This window comes from Maniola hyperantus, chromosome 18, assembly GCF_902806685.2.
Source record: "Maniola hyperantus chromosome 18, iAphHyp1.2, whole genome shotgun sequence".
Classification (NCBI taxonomy): Eukaryota; Metazoa; Arthropoda; class Insecta; order Lepidoptera; family Nymphalidae; genus Maniola; species Maniola hyperantus.
In genome coordinates, this window is record NC_048553.1 from 9592032 (window position 1) to 9611597 (window position 19566).

The following is a 19566-nucleotide window of genomic DNA, read 5'->3' on the forward strand; positions in this document are numbered from 1 at the left end:
TATAGTTACAGAGAAGACAAGTGAAACGTCCTTTTAGAGGTTCGGAATTATTTTATGATGATTCCTCTTTCAATTTAGCATATTAACTAATAAGTAAGTAACTATTTGATTTTTTAAGTCTAAAAATCTATAAACCGTGTGATCGATGATCTTTGTCAGCTTTAGTACAAACTACGGTCTATTTGGACTGCAAATTGCAAACACCAGTCTCAATTTTTATCTAGCTCTTGAGTCTAAAAGTGTGGTGTAAAATGATCACTTTTATTATAAGTCTATCAGAAGTCTATAAAGTAAAAATAAATAAATAAAAACCTTTTATTTCTCACTTCAATGAAATCCCATAGAACATCAATGTTAATGAATGACTAAGTACCTTTCCCCCAGGCTAGCGTTTAGTGTGCCTAACTAGTTTCAGCGAAATAACACTCACATTCAAGTCTTGTTAAATTTTACAGCCTTCTCCAATAAATGCGAGGTTATTGGATACGAACATCGATGCTCAAAGCAGGCTTTAACGTACGCTGCAGGTCATATTCTATTTATTGCATACAAATTTACCGTCATAAAATTTATAGATACTTATATTTTACTTTAATATGGCACTTAAGTTTACTGATCATTAAACATGTGAAAGGATTTATTTTGCAAGCGATATGTCAACTTAAATTATTGATTTCTAAATATATATTTTTAGTACTTACATATCGAAAATTGCGGAACTGGCAGGATTCGAACCTGCTGCGTTCCTTCACGCACCTGTAACTTTTCGTAGTTATGTCGTAATTAAATATCACTTAGTTTAATTAACGGTGAAGGAAAACATCGTGACCTTCATGCCTCAGAGTCCTATGCATAATGTTCTCAAAGGCGTATGCCATCTGCCAATCCGCACTTGGCCAGCGTGGTAGACTACGGCCAAAACCCTTCTCATACTGAGAGGACGCACGTGCTCTGTGAGCTGGCGGCCGATGGGTTGATCATGATGACGATAAGTAATAATAAAACCAATGTAAATACCAACAGAATTCCACCGCACGATATATGTACAAAAATACCGAATCCACAAAATACGAGAAGATACAATATTTGTTTTCTGCCTCACATGTGTCGAATAGAATTGAAAATATATCGCTGATCCGGTACAACAACCTCACAAGTCTGAATATCAAAAAGCTATGAAACAATGTTACCTACTTAAATCTAAAATGGTATCGTGAATATTGAATAGAATAGAATGTTTTTTTATTCATGTAAACTTTTTACAAGTGCTTATGAATAGACAGGTAGTTTTAATTTACCACTGGTTCGGAATGCCGTTCCTACCGAGAAGAACCAGCAAGAAGAAGAAGAAGGAGTTTATTTTAAACTGTATATACTTTTATAACGTAAATACCTTCAAGGCAAGAAAGAGTAAAATAGGCATCCTCTAGGCAAGCGCCTTCCAACCATCATCATCTTCATCGCAATCATATCATTGCTCTTTATCAAAGAATTTTTTAGCTTATGCCCGCGGCTTCGTCCGCGTGGACTACAAAAACTACAAACCCCCATTTAATTCACTTTAGGGTGGAATTTCAAAAATCCTTTCTTAGTAGATACCTACTCTTTACAAAGAACACACCCTCTAAATTTCATGTCTCTAAGACCAGCGGTTTCGGCTGTGCGTTTATATATAAGTAAGTCAGTCAGGGCTTTGAATTTTTTATATATACAGATGATTTTCGTCAAGCGCAAACCTATCTGGCAATAAAAAAACCCATCAGATATGATTGTAGTAAAGTTTAACAGCTCTATAAAAAGTTTGACCTCAGACGATGCAGTGCCAGATATAAACAATAACGTTCTTTTACCACGTGTTCTTAAAATACGAAAGGTAAAGTTATAAATAAAGCTAGACACGTTATTTAATAAACAAATTCTTTGCTAATGCACTCTCAGACGTCTTCATTGTGGGCAATATTAACATCTCGGTTTTCAGGGTTCCGTACCCAAAGGGTGCCAACGGGACCCTGTTGCTAAGCCTCCGCTGTCCTTCCGCGCGTCCGTCCGTCTTTCAGCGGGCCGTATCTCGTAAACCGTAGTAGGTAGAGAGTTGAAATTTTCGCAAAATATCATGTAATTCTATTTTCGCTATATATACATTATATCAACAAATAAAAATTACAAAATGGCCGCCATGAAAAAAAAGTTTTATTTCTTTTACGATGGTACGGAACCCCTCGTATATGAGTCCGACTCACACTTGACCGGTTTTTATTTGCTTGTCTTATAGTCCGACTATAGTCCGCCTTTGACGGTTCATAAACAAGCATGGTGGTCGACATGTTTGTGTTTATACTATAAGCCTTTCTACAATACCATATCGGGACTAGGTTCTCTTTCCCCATATTGCACATAATATTATATCTATTTGTAAACAACTACGTATGATGAATATAATAATTTTAGAGCCTCAATAGCTCAATCGGTATAGGAGTGGACTGAAAACCGAAAGGTCGACGGTTCAAACCCCACCCGTTGCACTATTGTCGTGCCTACTCCTAGCACAAGCCTGACGCTTAATTGGAGAGGAAAGGGGAATATTAGTCATTTAACATGGCTAATATTCTTTAAAAAAAAAACATTTACCGGTAAAAAACATCGTGAAGTAAAACATTGTAAGAGAATTTGCATGTCTGAGAGTTCTATAAATAATATAATTCGCATGTTAGTTAGACCTCTACTCAGCAGTGGGCCGACAATAGGTGACGATGATGATGATCGTAAAAGACTAATATAATATTATAAGGTATAAAAAATTCTTACTTCATAGCTTTAATAAAAAATATTAACAAGCTATTACTTATTAATAAAAATTATAAAGAAAGTTAGCATAGTTAAAACTTCGTAATAAGTATAATTTGCTTGCTAGGAAATTGCCGAGGAAGTTCACAACTCTCAAATATTTTTTTAAGTAGAAACTTATAAGAGTAAATTAATTCTACATCTTTATTGATTCAAACCTTGCAAATTAATACCCGGATAATATGCTAGGAGTTTTTGTCCTAGGACCAAAATTATTCTTGTCGAAAAAGCTACCAACTTTTGGATTCCAGTTAGACTTGATGAATATATTTATTTCTGCTTTTATGATGTACCCTAAAGCACTTAAATATTTTTGTGTCTGAGAGGCCTGAGTCTACTACGTGTGCCTGGGGTATCATCACAAGCTGAGTGGTACCTACTACCTATCTAGTCGAGGTGTTGCACTGCTGTACAAGACGATATTGCCCACGCTATGTATCAGAGACTTTGGTTTACTCCTCGGTGCTATGTATAAACAGTTTTTTTAGTACATGTAATCTAAATATATAAAAGGAAAAGGTGACTGACTGACTGACTGATCTATACTCCTCGGTGCTATGTATAAACTGTTTTTTAGTACATGTAATCTAAATATATAAAAGGAAAAGGTGACTGACTGACTGACTGATCTATACTCCTCGGTGCTATGTATAAACTGTTTTTTTAGTACATGTAATCTAAATATATAAAAGGAAAAGGTGACTGACTGACTGACTGATCTATACTCCTCGGTGCTATGTATAAACTGGTTTTTTTAGTACATGTAATCTAAAAATATAAAAGGAAAAGGTGACTGACTGACTGACTGATCTATACTCCTCGGCGCTATGTATAAACTGTTTTTTTAGTACATGTAATCTTAATCTATAAAAGGAAAAGGTGACTGACTGACTGACTGATCTATACTCCTCGGTGCTATGTATAAACTGTTTTTTAGTACATGTAATCTAAATATATAAAAGGAAAAGGTGACTGACTGACTGATCTATACTCCTCGGTGCTATGTATAAACTGTTTTTTTTAGTACATGTAATCTAAATAATATATAAAAGGAAAAGGTGACTGATTGACTGACTGATCTATCAACGCACATTTCAAACTATTGGACGGATCGGGCGGCATGCAGATAGCTATTATGACTAACGGTACCGCTAAGAAAGGGTTTTTGAAAATACAACCCTTACGGGGGTGAAATAGGGGTTTGAAATTTGTGTAGTCCACGCGGAGCAAGTCGCGATCATAAGCTAGTTGCTAAATATGCCTCGAATAAACATTTTTCTTTCTGTCTTTCTATAAAAACCTAAGTATAACCACTCATCCACCTAATATTCAACCGTAAGTACTTATTTATATTTTGTTATAAACTTATAACAACATAATTCTGTGCCTACCATCTAATTTACTGTACAAATATTGGTCTTAAGTTTAATTATGTTATTTCTCCGTAATTGTATCATAACATTTATATTATGCCTCCTTTCTATTGAGCGTTTGTAGTTTGAACAAAAGCCTTGTCTTGGCTGAATGGATAAAACATCTAACACAAAATTCTGGGATGAGGTACCTAGCTACTTTAAAAGATAAAATTAGTTAGTAGATAATAATTACCTACTTTACTTTGCTTAATGTTTCAAAGGAAATCGAGCCACAACGTTTTAAAACGATTCTACCGTAAATTATAATTAGGTACCTATCTAAATGAAATACCTAAGAAAATGCCTGCCATCAACTCGGAAAAATCTGATCATCTTTGTTATATTTTTCCGTAGATAAGGCTTGATGATGTGCCCTGTGACATTGAAATAAACACATCCTAGGGTAGACGAAAAAAGCTGTGATAGCCTAGTTGTTAGGAGTATGAGGTGGACGTCCTAAGTTAGGACATCCGCCTCATAATCGGAGGTCGGGGGTTCGACTCCTCGCTCTAACTTTTCGAAGTTATGTGCGTTTCAAGTAATTTATCACTTGCTTTAACGGTGAAGGAAAATATCGTGAGGAAACCTGCATGCCTGAAAGTTCGCCATAATGTTCTCATCAAAGGTGTGTGAAGTCTGATAATCTGCATTTGGCCAGCGCAGTAGACTATGACCAAAACCATTCTCACTCTGAGAGGAGACCCGTTCTCTGTAGTGAGCTGGCGATGGGTTGATTATGATAAGGGTAAACGGATCAAAACCGCCTCTTTACTCACTGCATCCGATCCGAATTCGGGAATTCTCTCCCGATCCAAAGTAGCCTTAGTACCTATTATTCTGTATTCTGTATTCTTTATTCTGTATTCTGTATTCTGTATTCTGTATTCTATTATTCTGTATTTCGGGATTCCGGGTTGCGCACTAGATCCGAATTTTGTTTTCCGAAACCGTAAAACGAAATTCGGATCGAGTGCACAACCACAAATGATAGGTACTACGGCTACTTCGGATGCATAAGTCTCGGATTCGGGTCGGATGCAGTGCCTAAACAGCCTTAGGTAAGACTTTGTGTTTCGCCATCTACTGATGAAACAAATAAATGTCGTAATAATAAAATTCAGTCCATTATATAAAGCCAACATACCCAAATATCGATTCTATATTATGTAGTCCATGTATCCAAAAGATTTTTGTGCAATACACTGCCATTTTACAACCATTCTTCGAAGACCTTTCCTTTATTTGGTTAGGTCATGTGAGGTTATTGCAGACATGCTAACATGCTGTTAGAGCAATGTACGGGCAAAATGATAGCGCTTTCGAAACTTTTGTGATTTAAATTCATATCAAATTTAAGTTGCCGCTATTTGGAACGATTTCAACTCATACTCGTATGAAAGCTGAAATAAAATACACGTGTAGGTATGCAGCCATTTGTGAGTGTTAGAAATTGAGATGGAATTTAGTCTATATAGAGTGCGGTTGAAAATGCCAACCTTTAGTTAGGTACCTACCGGATTCGATGTGCAATTTGATTTTAGGCATCAATATGTTTCTATATAATATGAACTCCGGTGACCTAACCTGAGTAAACCAGCCTGCAAAGCTGGCTTTTTTGAAAATTCACTATCTTTAATCTTAGGATTTTTATTTTATTTGTTGTTATAATAATAGAAATAGAAATGCACTGTGTGAAAATTTCTCCTATTATGGTTCATGAGATAGGTAGGGCTCTCTGAGTCAGGGAGCCCTACCTATCTGTCTGTCAGGGACCCAGACAGACAACGAACGGACAAACGAACTTAATAATAGGGTCCCGATGGCACCCTTCGGGTACGGAACCCTAAACACTTATTATCGACTTGGAAGTGTTCTTAGAGAAGATATTAACGACCCAATGACCTGATACAGAAATACTCTCAGAGGTCACTATTAGTTCTAATAAAATAGGGCTTTCTCGGAATGTGGGGAGAGTGTGACTTAGCAAAGTATGTGACTACTGTTTGTTTACTTAGAAATTTCCAAACAAGTAGGTAGGTATAAGGTTTGAATATTTCATCCCTGCTTTCCTACTTATGCATTCGTGAATAATTCTACATCCTGACATCAACCCTACATTAAATTTAACACAGATTACGGAATCAAAGGGAATTTATAAACATCTGTATTCCGAATCCCGACCCATATTTTAATTTAATTCGAAAGTGTGTTTGTTTGTTGGTTCGTCCTTCAATCACGTTGTTATGTTGTGCATTGATAGATCAGTCAGCCAGTCACCTTTTCGTTTTATATATTTAGACTAGCTTATGCTCGCGACTTCATCCGCGTAGACTACACAAATTTCAAACCACTATTTTACCCCCTTAGGGATTGAATTTCCTAAAATTCTTAGCGGTTGTCTACGTCATAATAGCTATCTGCATGCCAAATTTCAACCCGATCCATCCAGTGTTTTGAGCTGTGCGTTGATAGGTCAGTCAGTCAGTCAGTCAGTCAGCCACCTTTTCCTTTTATAAACGCGTATATAAGTAGATAGAAGATAGATAAACTGAGTAAGCGGTTGGCACTATTTCGTGCGCTATCTATATTTACTTGGAATTTCTAAGTAAATATACTTTAAAAGCTACATGAACGCGACAAGTGGAAATTTCCCAGACTTAATTTAATACATAAAAGTACCTACCTAAGCCTGAAAAAGTTCTAGACCGTATAAATAAGTCCCACCTTTTGAAGAAAACTCTATACAGACGGATTTCTTTACATTTTCCTAGAACGTGTCGCATTCAACATATTATGTGGTATTCATTACTTGCTTTTCCACCTTAAATGGTCATAGAAAAAAAAAATTTTACGCCTTTACCTACTTCATACCTACCATGCTTTATTTAATAAAAATATAGTAAATAAAGAAATATAAAAGAAACAAAAGATTTTACCAAAAAAAACAGTCTTCAGTCATGAAATTAAATACTTAGCCTAACTTCATTCAAGTTAAACGTACGAGTAAATAATATAAGTACGTGTATATGTTACCGGCAATCTGTATACCTACTCTGTAGTTGTATCTTAGAATACCTGAGCATACCATAGCATACCTAAAACATTCTGGCAATGTGTAAAATATTTTTATTTCATACTTCACCTAGGCGTCTTATACAATTCCCAAACAGCAAAAGGAAATGTATGAAATTCGTGATGAAAAATGTCTCCAGGTATAAATATTCATCTACGAGTGTGATTATAATTGTCTGTCTGTCATCTAGTAATGCATAAGGCTTCCAATATCAGGATACCGGTATTGGCGATAGTAATTATAAACTACATAGTGACTGATCCTCATTCTATTGCATATCTTGTCTATTATAAAAATGAATAGCTGAATGTTTTGCTGATCGCAAATCTCGAGAACAGTTGAACCGATTTCGCTAATTTTTTTTTTATAATATTCCTTAAAGTACGAGGATGGTTCTTACGGAGAGAAAATTTTAAAAAATTGCCTGGAAAAGAATTGACTGTGAGTGAGTGAGCGAAAGGTCGCCGATTCGGCTAGTATTTAATATTTTTTATTCAACTAAGTTTAAAATCTGCATTTCTCTGTGCAAGGTTTCAAGTTGTATTTTATAGTTATTGCCTGTTATTCACAATCACTACAGTCTTTGTTTCAACTGTTCTAAAATTACAATGTTTTCTTCTTAAAGGGTCCATGACCTGGTACTTATTCGAAAACCCTAAACTAAGAACTGAATACTGAAAACTTAAATCTTAAAACTAAGAACTATCAATTACGAACTATGAACTATGAACAACGAACTGTGAACTATGAACTAAGAATTATGCTGCTGGAGAACTGATGGATACTATTTATGTCAAGTACTTCTTTATTTAGAATTCTGTGTGACTAATTGACCTGTAAAAGCTTCACGTTTATAAGCGGAACGGTAAACAAGGCTTGATTTACATTTAAATGCATTCACAATTAGCACCTGCTTCAGAAGTCCGGACTGCTCTCTTGCATTTTATTATCAGCGATATCATTAGCTAGAAATATTTTTAACTTTCTATTCTATTAATTTTGATGGTGGAATAAACGTTCACATAAATTGCCATTTATAACTACATATTTTAAATAAGGGCTTATATTTTTACCAAAAATATTTACTACTTAATATTTTACTTGAGTAGGTACCTAGATTAAGATGATCTACAATATACAGGGTGTAACCAGAACGCTGGCAAAAACGAAGACAGATGATAGTACTGATTATCAGTGATATGATACCACAAAAAAAAACGCAAAAAAGCCTATATTTTGTAAAATTTCACGATATATTGCAAATAAAACATCTGACTGACGCTAGAGGTCAACGAACGTTCCGGAAGTAGGCCCCTCGGAGTCATACCGCGTCGTAGGCGGGGCATTGACCCGAGTTTTGCACGCTTACATTGCGGGTTTGAAAAATACTAAATCACTAAAACTACAAAATGAGGGAAATGGTTATTGGTATTGGATTTAGGTAGTATAACAATAACGCTAAGTTTTTGCTAGCGTTCTGGTTACACCTGTATGAGATGGATGAAAATTGTGAGCTTTTATTAATCTACTCTACTACTATCAATGAAACGACTTTCTTCCATCTAGTAATTCCTTTGAAGAATTTAAGAGTAATCCATACTAATATTATAAGTAAATGCGAAAGTGTGTCTGTCTGTCTGCTAGCCTTTCACGGCTCATCCGTTCAACCGATTTTGTCGAAATTTGGTACAGAGATAGCTTGCATACCGGGAAACGACATAGGCTACTTTTATCCCGGAAAACGAAAGAGTTCCCACGGGATTTTAAAAAACCTAAATCCACGCGTATGATGTCGCGGGCATCCTCTAGTAATTAATAATTCTTACACAATTACACATTTACATAATCATACATTTTACAGCTGCAACATTTAAAATTAATTTAAAAAACACTTGTTAGTTATATTGGTATACTAAATACCAATCAATACAATCATGTGAAAAATCGCTAATATTTGTGAGGTTTTAAAATAAAGCTACACATAATAGTTGTAATGTTTTATATCATAAAATCATTGTTAGCACGCGGTTGATAATTTAGCAATTTTATACAATGATTTGCACATACAGCTAGCAAACCGACAGTAATGGTCATAGCAGACACGTCACACAATACTTGTGGCATCAGTAGGTCTTGTAGTATTTTAGGTGATTTAGTTGCTTTTTGGAAGTTCGATGCCGCGTCCAAAAGCTCCAATCGTACACAGAAAGTCGTCAGAACGCGATGTAGCATCGAAACAATCGCTAAAACGTGCGGTTTTAATAAGAGATCCAACACAGAAAGTGAAAACGCGATGCAACATCGATGCAGTTGCAAAATCGCTGATCGCCGATACTAAAAGTATCCTGTCTGTGCTGGCCCTAATAGTTAATTTAGCTGAATAAGTTAACATAATGTAATCTAAATAATACTCGCAATCTGCTGTTATTTCAGCAACAGAATTCCTGCAACTTAGTTTTACTAAGTATAGCTTCAGCTTGTCTGAGACAATAACTACGAGTAGCTAACGTTAGTAATCTGGTGGCTTATTTCGTGGTTTAATGACATACTTTAATGTAGATAACGGGTACATACCACGATCAATTTGATGGTTTTATTTGTCGATATTTTTGCACGGGTCGTGGTCACGTGGGACTGCATTCGAGAGATGAAGTTCGAGCTGTCATGAGCAGTAGCGAACTACCCTCTTTCTTGTTCTTATCGCTGGAACTTCACGAGATGGAGCATCAAATTAATACGAGATTCGCGATTCTAGCCGTGTGGATTTAGGTTAAGATAATATAAACATACCTGAATTGCAGTTAAATATTAATCACGACACGCAAAGGCTAATCGAATTTACCTTTAATAATAACCTTACTGCAATATTTAACTTGACTAGGGTCCAATTGCTCACTGTGCCCACTCGATCGAGTCTTGCGTCGGAACAAGACTAACTTATGAATCATCAAACACTCGCATTTATACCAATCGATTCAAGATGGTTGCCCCACAAGTCATAACAGATCACGTGACTTTCATTTCAAAAGGCGTCAAATACAAAAATGCTATAACATTAATGAGTCTATATTCGTCTCCAGGAAGCAAACTATTTTTATACCAAACTGTATAATATTGTATAGTAATAGCGGCATTTAGCGGTGATAACTTACTGATTTAAGACTTTTGCACTTCTAACTTTTCGGAGTTATGCGCATTTTAAGCAAGTAAATACCACTTGAAAGCTGCATGCCTCAGAGTTTTCCATAGTGTTCTACTTCTAAAAGGTCTGTGAAGTCTTGGCCAGCGTGGTGAACTATAGTCAAAGCGCTTCTCATTCTGAAAAGAGACCCCTGCTTAGTATCTATCGGGCCGGCGCGGGATAGTTTGAGATGATGATGATGATTTGCAATAATAAGTAAGTACATACTTTTGCTTGGGTATGTGTAACCAGTTTTATACAAGTTTTCCTAGATTTATGAAAATTATTTTAACTTACAAAACTTAATTGGATTTGACGCATACAATTAGTATTAAACTATCGGTGGTCTATTACCATAAAATTAATTTTATACGCACCCATAAAAGGTTTACGATTACTGGTTCAACAGACCACTTAATTACCAAATAGTTTACGTTCCTTTTCGTGACAAGTGATTGATGAGCGGTCGCACTGAATTACCACCATTACCACCCCAGCCAGACACACCTACTTTTTGAACTAAGTGTCTACGAATAGACAAAAACGTGATTGACTCTCTCATTAAGAAAGTTTAAACCTCAAACCATCGATAAGAAGTGTTAAACCAAAGTTTGGACGAAATTTAAGATTTCTTGTTTACTATAATATTTATTATAAATTCGAAAGTGTCTTGTATCCCGATTCCCGGGGAAGGCTACTTTTAGCGCCGGAAATCTTTGTGGGCATCATCTATTTGGTACATAGACAGCTTGCAGCATTCAGCATTCTCAATGGATCTTCTCAAGAGTTCTCAATGGATTTTTAAAAATCTTAATCCACGCGGATGAAATCGCAGGCATCATCTAGTCAGAATATATAGTAAGACCTATAAGGGCATAATACCTATACCTAATTGCTTTGGTAAAGAACTAGGAATAGGAACTAGATATACCTACGTATCAAAAACTTCACAAATATTCAAAGCTATTTATCGTATGTATTGTTACACCCACGGAACAGAAGTTACACCGAGGAAGGTAGTGCCAAAAGCATTAATATTTATTTGTCCATATTCTATACTAAGTAATATCAAAAATTCAAAAGTGTAATCTTTTCAATCTTTGGCACATAGATCCTAGATGCAGGAGACGGACATAAACTATTTTTATTCCAGAAAATCAAACATTTCCCTCGGAATTTGTATAAACCTATATTTTGTTATGTTAAGAAAGAATGTCGTGTTTTTAAAAAAGCCCATAAATAAATTTTTAAAAAAATCTAGATACGCTGACACTTCTAAACTCTTTTTTGGGTGAGGTGTTTTTATAAAATACCTACTCGCTCAGAGATTAAAATGTGAGCTTTGTAGGAGCTTTGCCAAAATTATAAAGCAAAATAATGAAGTCAAATTGACACCTCTAGCCTTAAAGATACATAGAGATAGTGCCAGACCTTCGTTATTTTATAAAAGTTATTTTATTGTGGTGACAACCTGCTGTCAGACACCTTTAAGGGTGTCTGGCTGGTGGTTGCCATAATACTAAGTGTCTGGCAATGCATGACGTGATTTGTAATACTATTCCGAAGAAATTATAAAAACAATAGATTTTATACTTTGTCGTTTACACACCTTTATTACCTGTTATTTCCCAAAGCCACCATAATTCAAACAAGCATACGGACAAACGGTCCTCCCAGTGTTGGGGCCAATACTTTTACCAATTTCAGCTTTTATAAAATAACGAAGGTCTGGCACGCGCTGACTCTAAGTCCAATATAACTACCTATCCATTATGTAAACCTGCCTGCCTATATTATTTGCATCACTCAACAGGTGTTATTAATGAAAGCTAGACGAGAATACAATATTTTGAAATGTGTTTTTGTTGGAATAGTTCAAAGTGGTTAACCTTGATGTTAACCAAACTGTCGAAGTGTCTACGTGCTAAACCGTTTGATGATTTCCTCATAAAACAATATTTATGGTTTATACATAACTAGCTGACCGGGCCTAGCCTCGCTCGAGTGGAATTATTGACAATCTTTAGGGTCTAGTTATAGGGGTTTACCTATCAAATTGTACCACATTCTAGCAAATAAAACTATTACTATTACCTACTATTACTATTTATTTATTTCTCTCATTATTATCATATTTAAAAAAAAACAACAAACAATAAAATAACAGAAACAACAGAAAATAAAATAACAGGAACAACAACAAAAAAACACTTTCGCATTTATATTAGGTATTAGAATGGATAAAAAGATATACTTACTCGTAGATCAGTAAACATAAAAATACGTCTCGATCTTCGTTAAAACATTAGTTTCTGAAAAGCAATTTGTCAAAGTACGATGTCCTACCAGTTCTCGTTTCATCAGATAGCTACCGTATTGTTGTAAACGCGATTAAAAGGCTTGTTTTGTACAAAGGAGGTGCATTTAGGACTTATCAGATCAATGACTGTGGTTTAAGTAATGTTTTACAAACAATGGGTAATCGTGACTGGGTCGAGATAATTTCGCGTTTCGCAATCCGAATTGCGATCTTTAAATTGATTTGTGACCACGGGGGTCACTGGTGAGGACTCCGACTGTCGACAAGAGAAAGCAATAAACAACCTTCATTAGGCCTATTTTAAATCTCAATGGCTATATAATTTATTGTACATTAGCTGACTGCCTCTGCTTCGATCGGACGGAAATTCTGAAAATCCCCTGAGGTTGGAAGCCCCATAAATCCTGAAACACGTAGGTATCTAATACTACAATACCAATTTTCTACAATCATGATCATGATCAACCCATCGCCGGCTCACTGCTGAGCACGGATCTCCTCTCAGAGTGAGAAGGGTTTGGCCATAGTCTACCATGCTGGCCATGTGCGTATTGGTAAACTTCTCACACCTTTGAGAACACTATGGAGAATTCTCAGGTATACAGGTTTCCTCACGATGTTTTCCTTCACCGTTAAAGCAAGTGATACTTAATTGCTTAAAACACACATACCCACCTAACTCCGAAAAGTTAGAGGTATACGTACCGGGGATCGAACCCCCGACCTCCTAACAACTACAATACAACTTGGAAAATGACAGATTTTATTAAACAAAAATTGATACCCTATTTAATCCTGTTAGAGCTGGAATTACTTAGTGAGTGCCTATGTCACAAAATGAGACTATTGTCAAAATTTAAACTTAGCCCGACCTGCGGTTTAGGCTGTGTGCAGTGTGCACTGATAGATCAGTCATTCGGTCAGGCTAAATCTTTTTACATACAAAGATAGGTATGTAGACAGACGACAGACTATAACAGACAGACAGACAGATTATAATTTTATTAAATTACATACCTTACGGGGAAATTTCATATTATACTTACATATCGGAGCCGGCAGGATTTGAACCTGGCATCTTTCTTTGTACCTACCTATTGCGCCTTGAGTGTTTTAATCTGTCAAAGGTCACGGTTCGCTTACAAAATAATGTCATCGCCTAGATTTTGACTATGTAATTATGCTAGTCTAGCGACTGACATCTATTTAAGTAGGTAAGTTACAATTTATAATTTTATTAAAAGTAGTTAGGCTGTGCTGTAGATAGAGAAGTTTTTGTGTGATGATCGCTAAACTTCGTTTAGAAGAAGACGGCACGCGATGATGACGAATAGTCGTAGATTAAAAGCTTTCCAAAAGTCTTAGCGTATGGACACATAGATTTTTTTAGTATCCATCTATCTATGTATATGGAGAAGGTCATTTACCTTCACCTAGCGTTAAGCTGGTGACTAAACCAAATTTAGCAAGCCGGTTTTATAGCTGTTAATAATGACCACAGGCTATTTTATGGTAACTGACAGTTACGAATTTGGCAAAAAAGCCTATATTCCTCTTGAGATTAATAATTTGAGAAGGCTGCCATTAATTTTAGGCACAAAAAGTTACATTCAAATATGAGGTCATCTTGGATACTTTAATATTTTTATGCGTCTCAAAAGGTAATTTTGCTGACCTCTAGGGGGCGTCGATTAGAATACTTGTCTTACAACTTAGTGCGGCCATATATAAGTAGTTTCAAATACTTACCTAACAGCTTCAAGATAGCGTGACAAAATTCCGTCGTGCGTTCAGCAATTTAAAAACATACCTACTACACTGAGTGCATTCGACTTCCCAAATTCTCAACTTCTCTGTCATCCCCCTACTCGCAACCGCAGTTGAATTGTCAACTGCCCCAATGATTGAAAATGGCTGCTCGAGGAATTAGGAGTCGTGTCGTTTGTTCCTTGCCTCTTTATGATGTTCTCCCAACGTAACCGGTCCTCAGATGTGTGATAAGCACACTAGATGTCAGTACCCGTAGTACAAGATTTTACGTCTCACCAAACGAAACCAAATTCGAGAGTCGAAATACTTCCGCGTTACAGTAAAATGGACCTAAACAGCCTTGAATTGAAGTCAAATATTCAAAGTGTGTGAAATCTGCCAATCGTGGTGGACTATGGCTAAACCCCTTCAAATTCTGAAAGGAGACCCGTGCTTAGTAGTGAGCCTGTGCGGGAGCGGTGTGCAAAGGGGAGATCTCCCACCGAGCGGTTGGTTGTGCTCGGTGGCGCCAGCTGGTGCCACTGATTTTAATTTTGCAATGTTTCCGCTTGGAGCGCTGGCTGTAGAAGTGTAGACAAACTTGAGCTTTAAAACAAGGCATTTAAGATCCAGTTTACTGTAACGCGGAAGTATTTCGACTCTCGAATTCGGTTTGGTTTGGTGAGACGTAAAATCTTGTACTACGGGTACTGAGTCATAATACTTCCAGCGTCTCGGGCTACGTCTGCGAGGTGTCTTCCCTTCGATCTTCCCTGTAAGCATGAGCTTTTCTATACTGCTCGTGTCTTTCCTGGATTATCTGGCAGAAGTACTTGGGTGTTTTGTGCGGTATTTTAATGGGAGCATTTAAAAGTGTATGTCTGTATAACAACTGGTGAACCAGTCAGTTATAGCATCTCTGCTACGATCATTTAAAATACCTTTTCTTCTGTTTGTTTCAGAAACAAAGCAAGTCAGACCTCAACATGTGATACGTGGAAGCCAAAAAGAGATGTATCTTTAGTCCAAATGAAGGATTTCTTTGACCAATGAGAGAGCTGCGCAGGAGCATGGATGGACCATAGAATGCGCGTCATCGCGGCGCTTATATATTTCATGGTCATTTCATCACCTACCTATGCTTTTATACCTGGAGCTGATGGTAAGTGGACCTAGTTTTTAAGCAATTTCCAAAAAGTGGGAGGATCTTAACTCGAGGCATATTTTTAGTGTTCCATAACTCATTCTGTCATTCATATTTCTGTCATTTCTGCGAGCCGTTCCCTTGGGACAATAATGTAGTACATCCTCACAACCTTCCGCATTCAACTCGACTTTAGATTCTTACAGTTATTATCAGATGTTAGTGATAATAACCAACATCGGCGGCATAACGTGCTTTCCGAGCCACGGAGGTCAAATTTGGACCTCCAAAGTCGGTTACCCATCCAGTTACTGACTTGGGTAAACGTTGCTTAACAATCGCAATCATTTGATATGCATTGTCACAATTAGGCCACACGTTCATCTCAGGGATGCAGATTTCCTCACGATGTTTTTCTTCACCGTTAAAGCAAGTGATACGTTATTGCTTAAAACGGACATAACCCCGAAAAGTTAGAGGTGCATGCCCGGGATCGAAGTTCGAATCCCGGATCCCGCGACTAGGAGGCCAACGTCTTAACAACTAGATAACCAACGCTTAGCTGAACTAAACGAAGGTTAGTTTTATGAAATAACGGATGGTGAAACTTTCAGGGCCAGTTATAGCACAGAACGCACTGGAGGGCGGAAATGCTACGCTATACTGTGATTCCTCTACGGACATTCCCAATGATGAGCTGATGCTTCTAGTCTGGTACAAAGACGATGTACCAATTTATAGGTGAGTCAATGATTTAAAAAAAATCGAATGCGAATAACACCATACTATTATTGACTTTAGGTAGGTACAGTACGCGGCCAAAAGTGATGAACATCGATCTTTAGAAGGAGACAGCAGATTTATAGAGCACTGTTGAGACATGGTTAAGACCGACAAAGCGTCATTTGGGTATGAGTGACAGACACAGCGCTCTATAAAAATGAAATGTCATTCTAAAGGCCGATGTTCATCACTTTTGGCCGCGTACTGAACTCCAAGTTAATCGCCGAAAGAAAAGTGGAAAATTTTCTAATGAATTATACATTGTATGTAAATGATAAAAAAGCTTGGATTTGACTCGCTCCAGCAATGCACGGGGCTGCAATGGCTTGTATAGTATGGTATAATAACATTGTAAATTGTAAAATTAAAAAGTGCAACCGCCGAGTTTCTTGCTGGTTCTTCTCGGTAGGAACGGCATTCCGAACCAGTGGTAAATTAAAACTACCCGACTATTCGAAAGCGCTTGTAAAAAGTCTACTTGAATAAAAACATATTCTATTCTATTCTATTCTGTAAGCATTTATCAATGTTGCGTACACATTGTAGGGGTTGTTACTTGGATCCTGAGATCCTGGAATTACATAGTTACAACCTGATTTGTGTGCCTGTTTAATTAATAAAAATTAAAGTAAAAATCCGGTTGCTAAAAATAAATGATAAATAATAATAATTAATTCATTGAATCGCAAGTGCGGTACTTGGCATTTAATTACCGTTTATTTTTTATCTGATCACTTAATCTGGCCCTTGCAAAGACATTTTATCGCCGTTCTCTTATCTGATCACTAAATTAAAAACAAGAACCGATAATATAGTTCGCTTCAACGGTTTTTTTTGCTCAAGAAGGAGACTTATAGAAGGAACTAAAAATTTGAAGTCTTTAGCGATAGTAAAATTATATAAAATAACTAACGTTGCGTAGTGTATACCAATAAAAGAATAATGAGCGAGAACCAGCAGGCGAAGCACAAACAATTCCACCCTCACAAACGGAACCCTTATAGGATCACTTTGTTCTCTGTCTGTCTGTCTGTCTGTCCGTCTGTCTGTGAAGAAACCTACAGGGTACTTCCCGTTGACCTAGAACCATGAAATTTGGCAGGAAGGTGGGTCTTATAGCTGGCATTAGGGGAAAAATCTGAAAACCGTGAATTTGTGGATGCATCACACAAAAAATTAACTTGTGGTCTTAAACTAATAATTAGTATTTTCAATATTCGAAGTAAGATAACTATATCAAGTGGGGTATCATATGAAAGGTCTTTACCTGTGCATTCTAAAACTGATTTATATTTATTTTTATACATCATAGTTTTTGAGTTATCATGCAAAATGTCGAAAAAATACGACTGAATTACCGAACCCTCGTTGCGCGAGCCTGACTCGCACTTGGCCGGTTTTTTATAAACTTGAAGCCCTTCGATTTTTCAGTTATGACGCCCGAATATCCAGCGAGTGGTCGAGCCTGTCTTTCAACACAAGCGGCAGACTACTAGCAGATCTGCGGAGACAACCGACTCTCGTCATCATCACAAACCTGAGGGGTGACGACCAAGCCTTGTACCACTGTCGGGTGGACTACCTTCTCGCACCTACCAGGAATGTTGGTGTCAATTTGACTGTTATTGGTAAGCTACTTAACGTTTTCTCGTCGTCATTGTCGTCATCAACCGATAAACGTCCATTGCTCGACATAGTTTCATGTAGGGACTTCTACACGGCACGATTTTACACCGCTCGATATTAGCTGTCAACATAGAGGGTCTCCCACAACACCACCCTTCCGGTGCGAGATTCCAACACTTGGGACCTATAGTCTGCGATAGGTTGAAATGGCAATCGGGGTATTAGGCGGGGGCATGTCCTGCACACCCACACGTTTCCCGAGCTCACCCACACGAGTTAGCGCGGGGGCTTTGCGGATGTGCGGGGCATTCCCTGCTCGATTGTCATCTCGACCTGTCGCGTACTATAGGTTCCTCAACGGAGTACAAAATATTTTCTACTTCTACTACTACTAAATAAAAAAAAAAAAAAAAAATTGTTCACGCAGAGAAACTCCACAGAGTCATTACGTGCTCTGAGCTTATGAGAGCCATAGTTAACAAGCATGTCTCGTATCCGTAATCCGTATGTCATCACTGGCAGCACGCATTGTTCGAAAACTTTGGTACCTACTTATGTATTCTACGATGCCTACTTATCACATTAGTACAGTGAAAAATGTGAAAAATACCTAGAAAAAAAATAAGGATTATAGAATGTGTAACACGCTAACCTGCTTTGTAGTACTTAATGGTAAACTTCGTAGACCATAATTAATCTGTCTGTTCTATGAGATAGCGATAAGAAGCCTTTGTCCACTCCTTTGAAACCATTTGTCTAGCAGTGGAAAAATAATAGCGTGATGCTAGGAATAATAATCAGCAGGTAAACTTGTTAGTCCTTAAATTCACGTTAAAGGACTAAAAGACATTCAAAAGACAAATAGCTCGTATATTGTGCACATCATTGAAAGGAATTCACTGAAGCTAAGATTCCCCTATTCGTTTCCATTTATTAAAAAAAAAAAAAAAAAAAAAATATTTAAGAAAAAATATTTACAGGTTACACAAATTCAGGTATAATCATAAACTCGAAGCTTGAGTTTTTCCGTATACCGAAGCCGTTAACATTAGGTATCTACACGTCACACATATCTTATTAAAAGCTAAATAACAATATTTATAACTAACAACATTGAACCAAATGTAGGATATTTTAAAACTTATATTTAGTAGGTAAAAACGCAATTATTAAAATTATAAATGAATGTAGGTAGGCAAGTAAAAAGTTCGTTACCGCAAAGCGGAGTACCTAGTTAGGGTGTGGTTATCGTGCTACGAGCGTAAGACGCTCACTCACACTACTTCATGTATGGTATTTTAAATTCTGGTACAGGGTGATTATTTTATTTAAGTTTAATATTTAACTCTTATGATATACTTATCAATTGACAATTTCCTGAACTTACTCGTATGCAATAACTCGGTAGTGAATTTAAGAAAATGAAATTGT

General features: G+C 36.8%; 1 protein-coding gene across 3 annotated transcripts in view; it reads left to right on the top strand.

Annotated features, from left to right (window-relative positions):
- Positions 1–19566, top strand: part of LOC117990892 (nephrin-like) — a 132776-nt gene that overhangs the window by 103362 nt on the left and 9848 nt on the right. For all 3 annotated transcript variants that reach the window (XM_069504523.1, XM_034978388.2, XM_069504524.1), the window contains exons 2-4: positions 15545–15744; positions 16341–16467; positions 17941–18137. In XM_069504523.1, the coding sequence (XP_069360624.1) occupies positions 15657–15744; positions 16341–16467; positions 17941–18137 (412 nt within the window). In that variant the 5' untranslated portion in view covers positions 15545–15656. The remainder of the gene's footprint in view (positions 1–15544; positions 15745–16340; positions 16468–17940; positions 18138–19566) is intronic.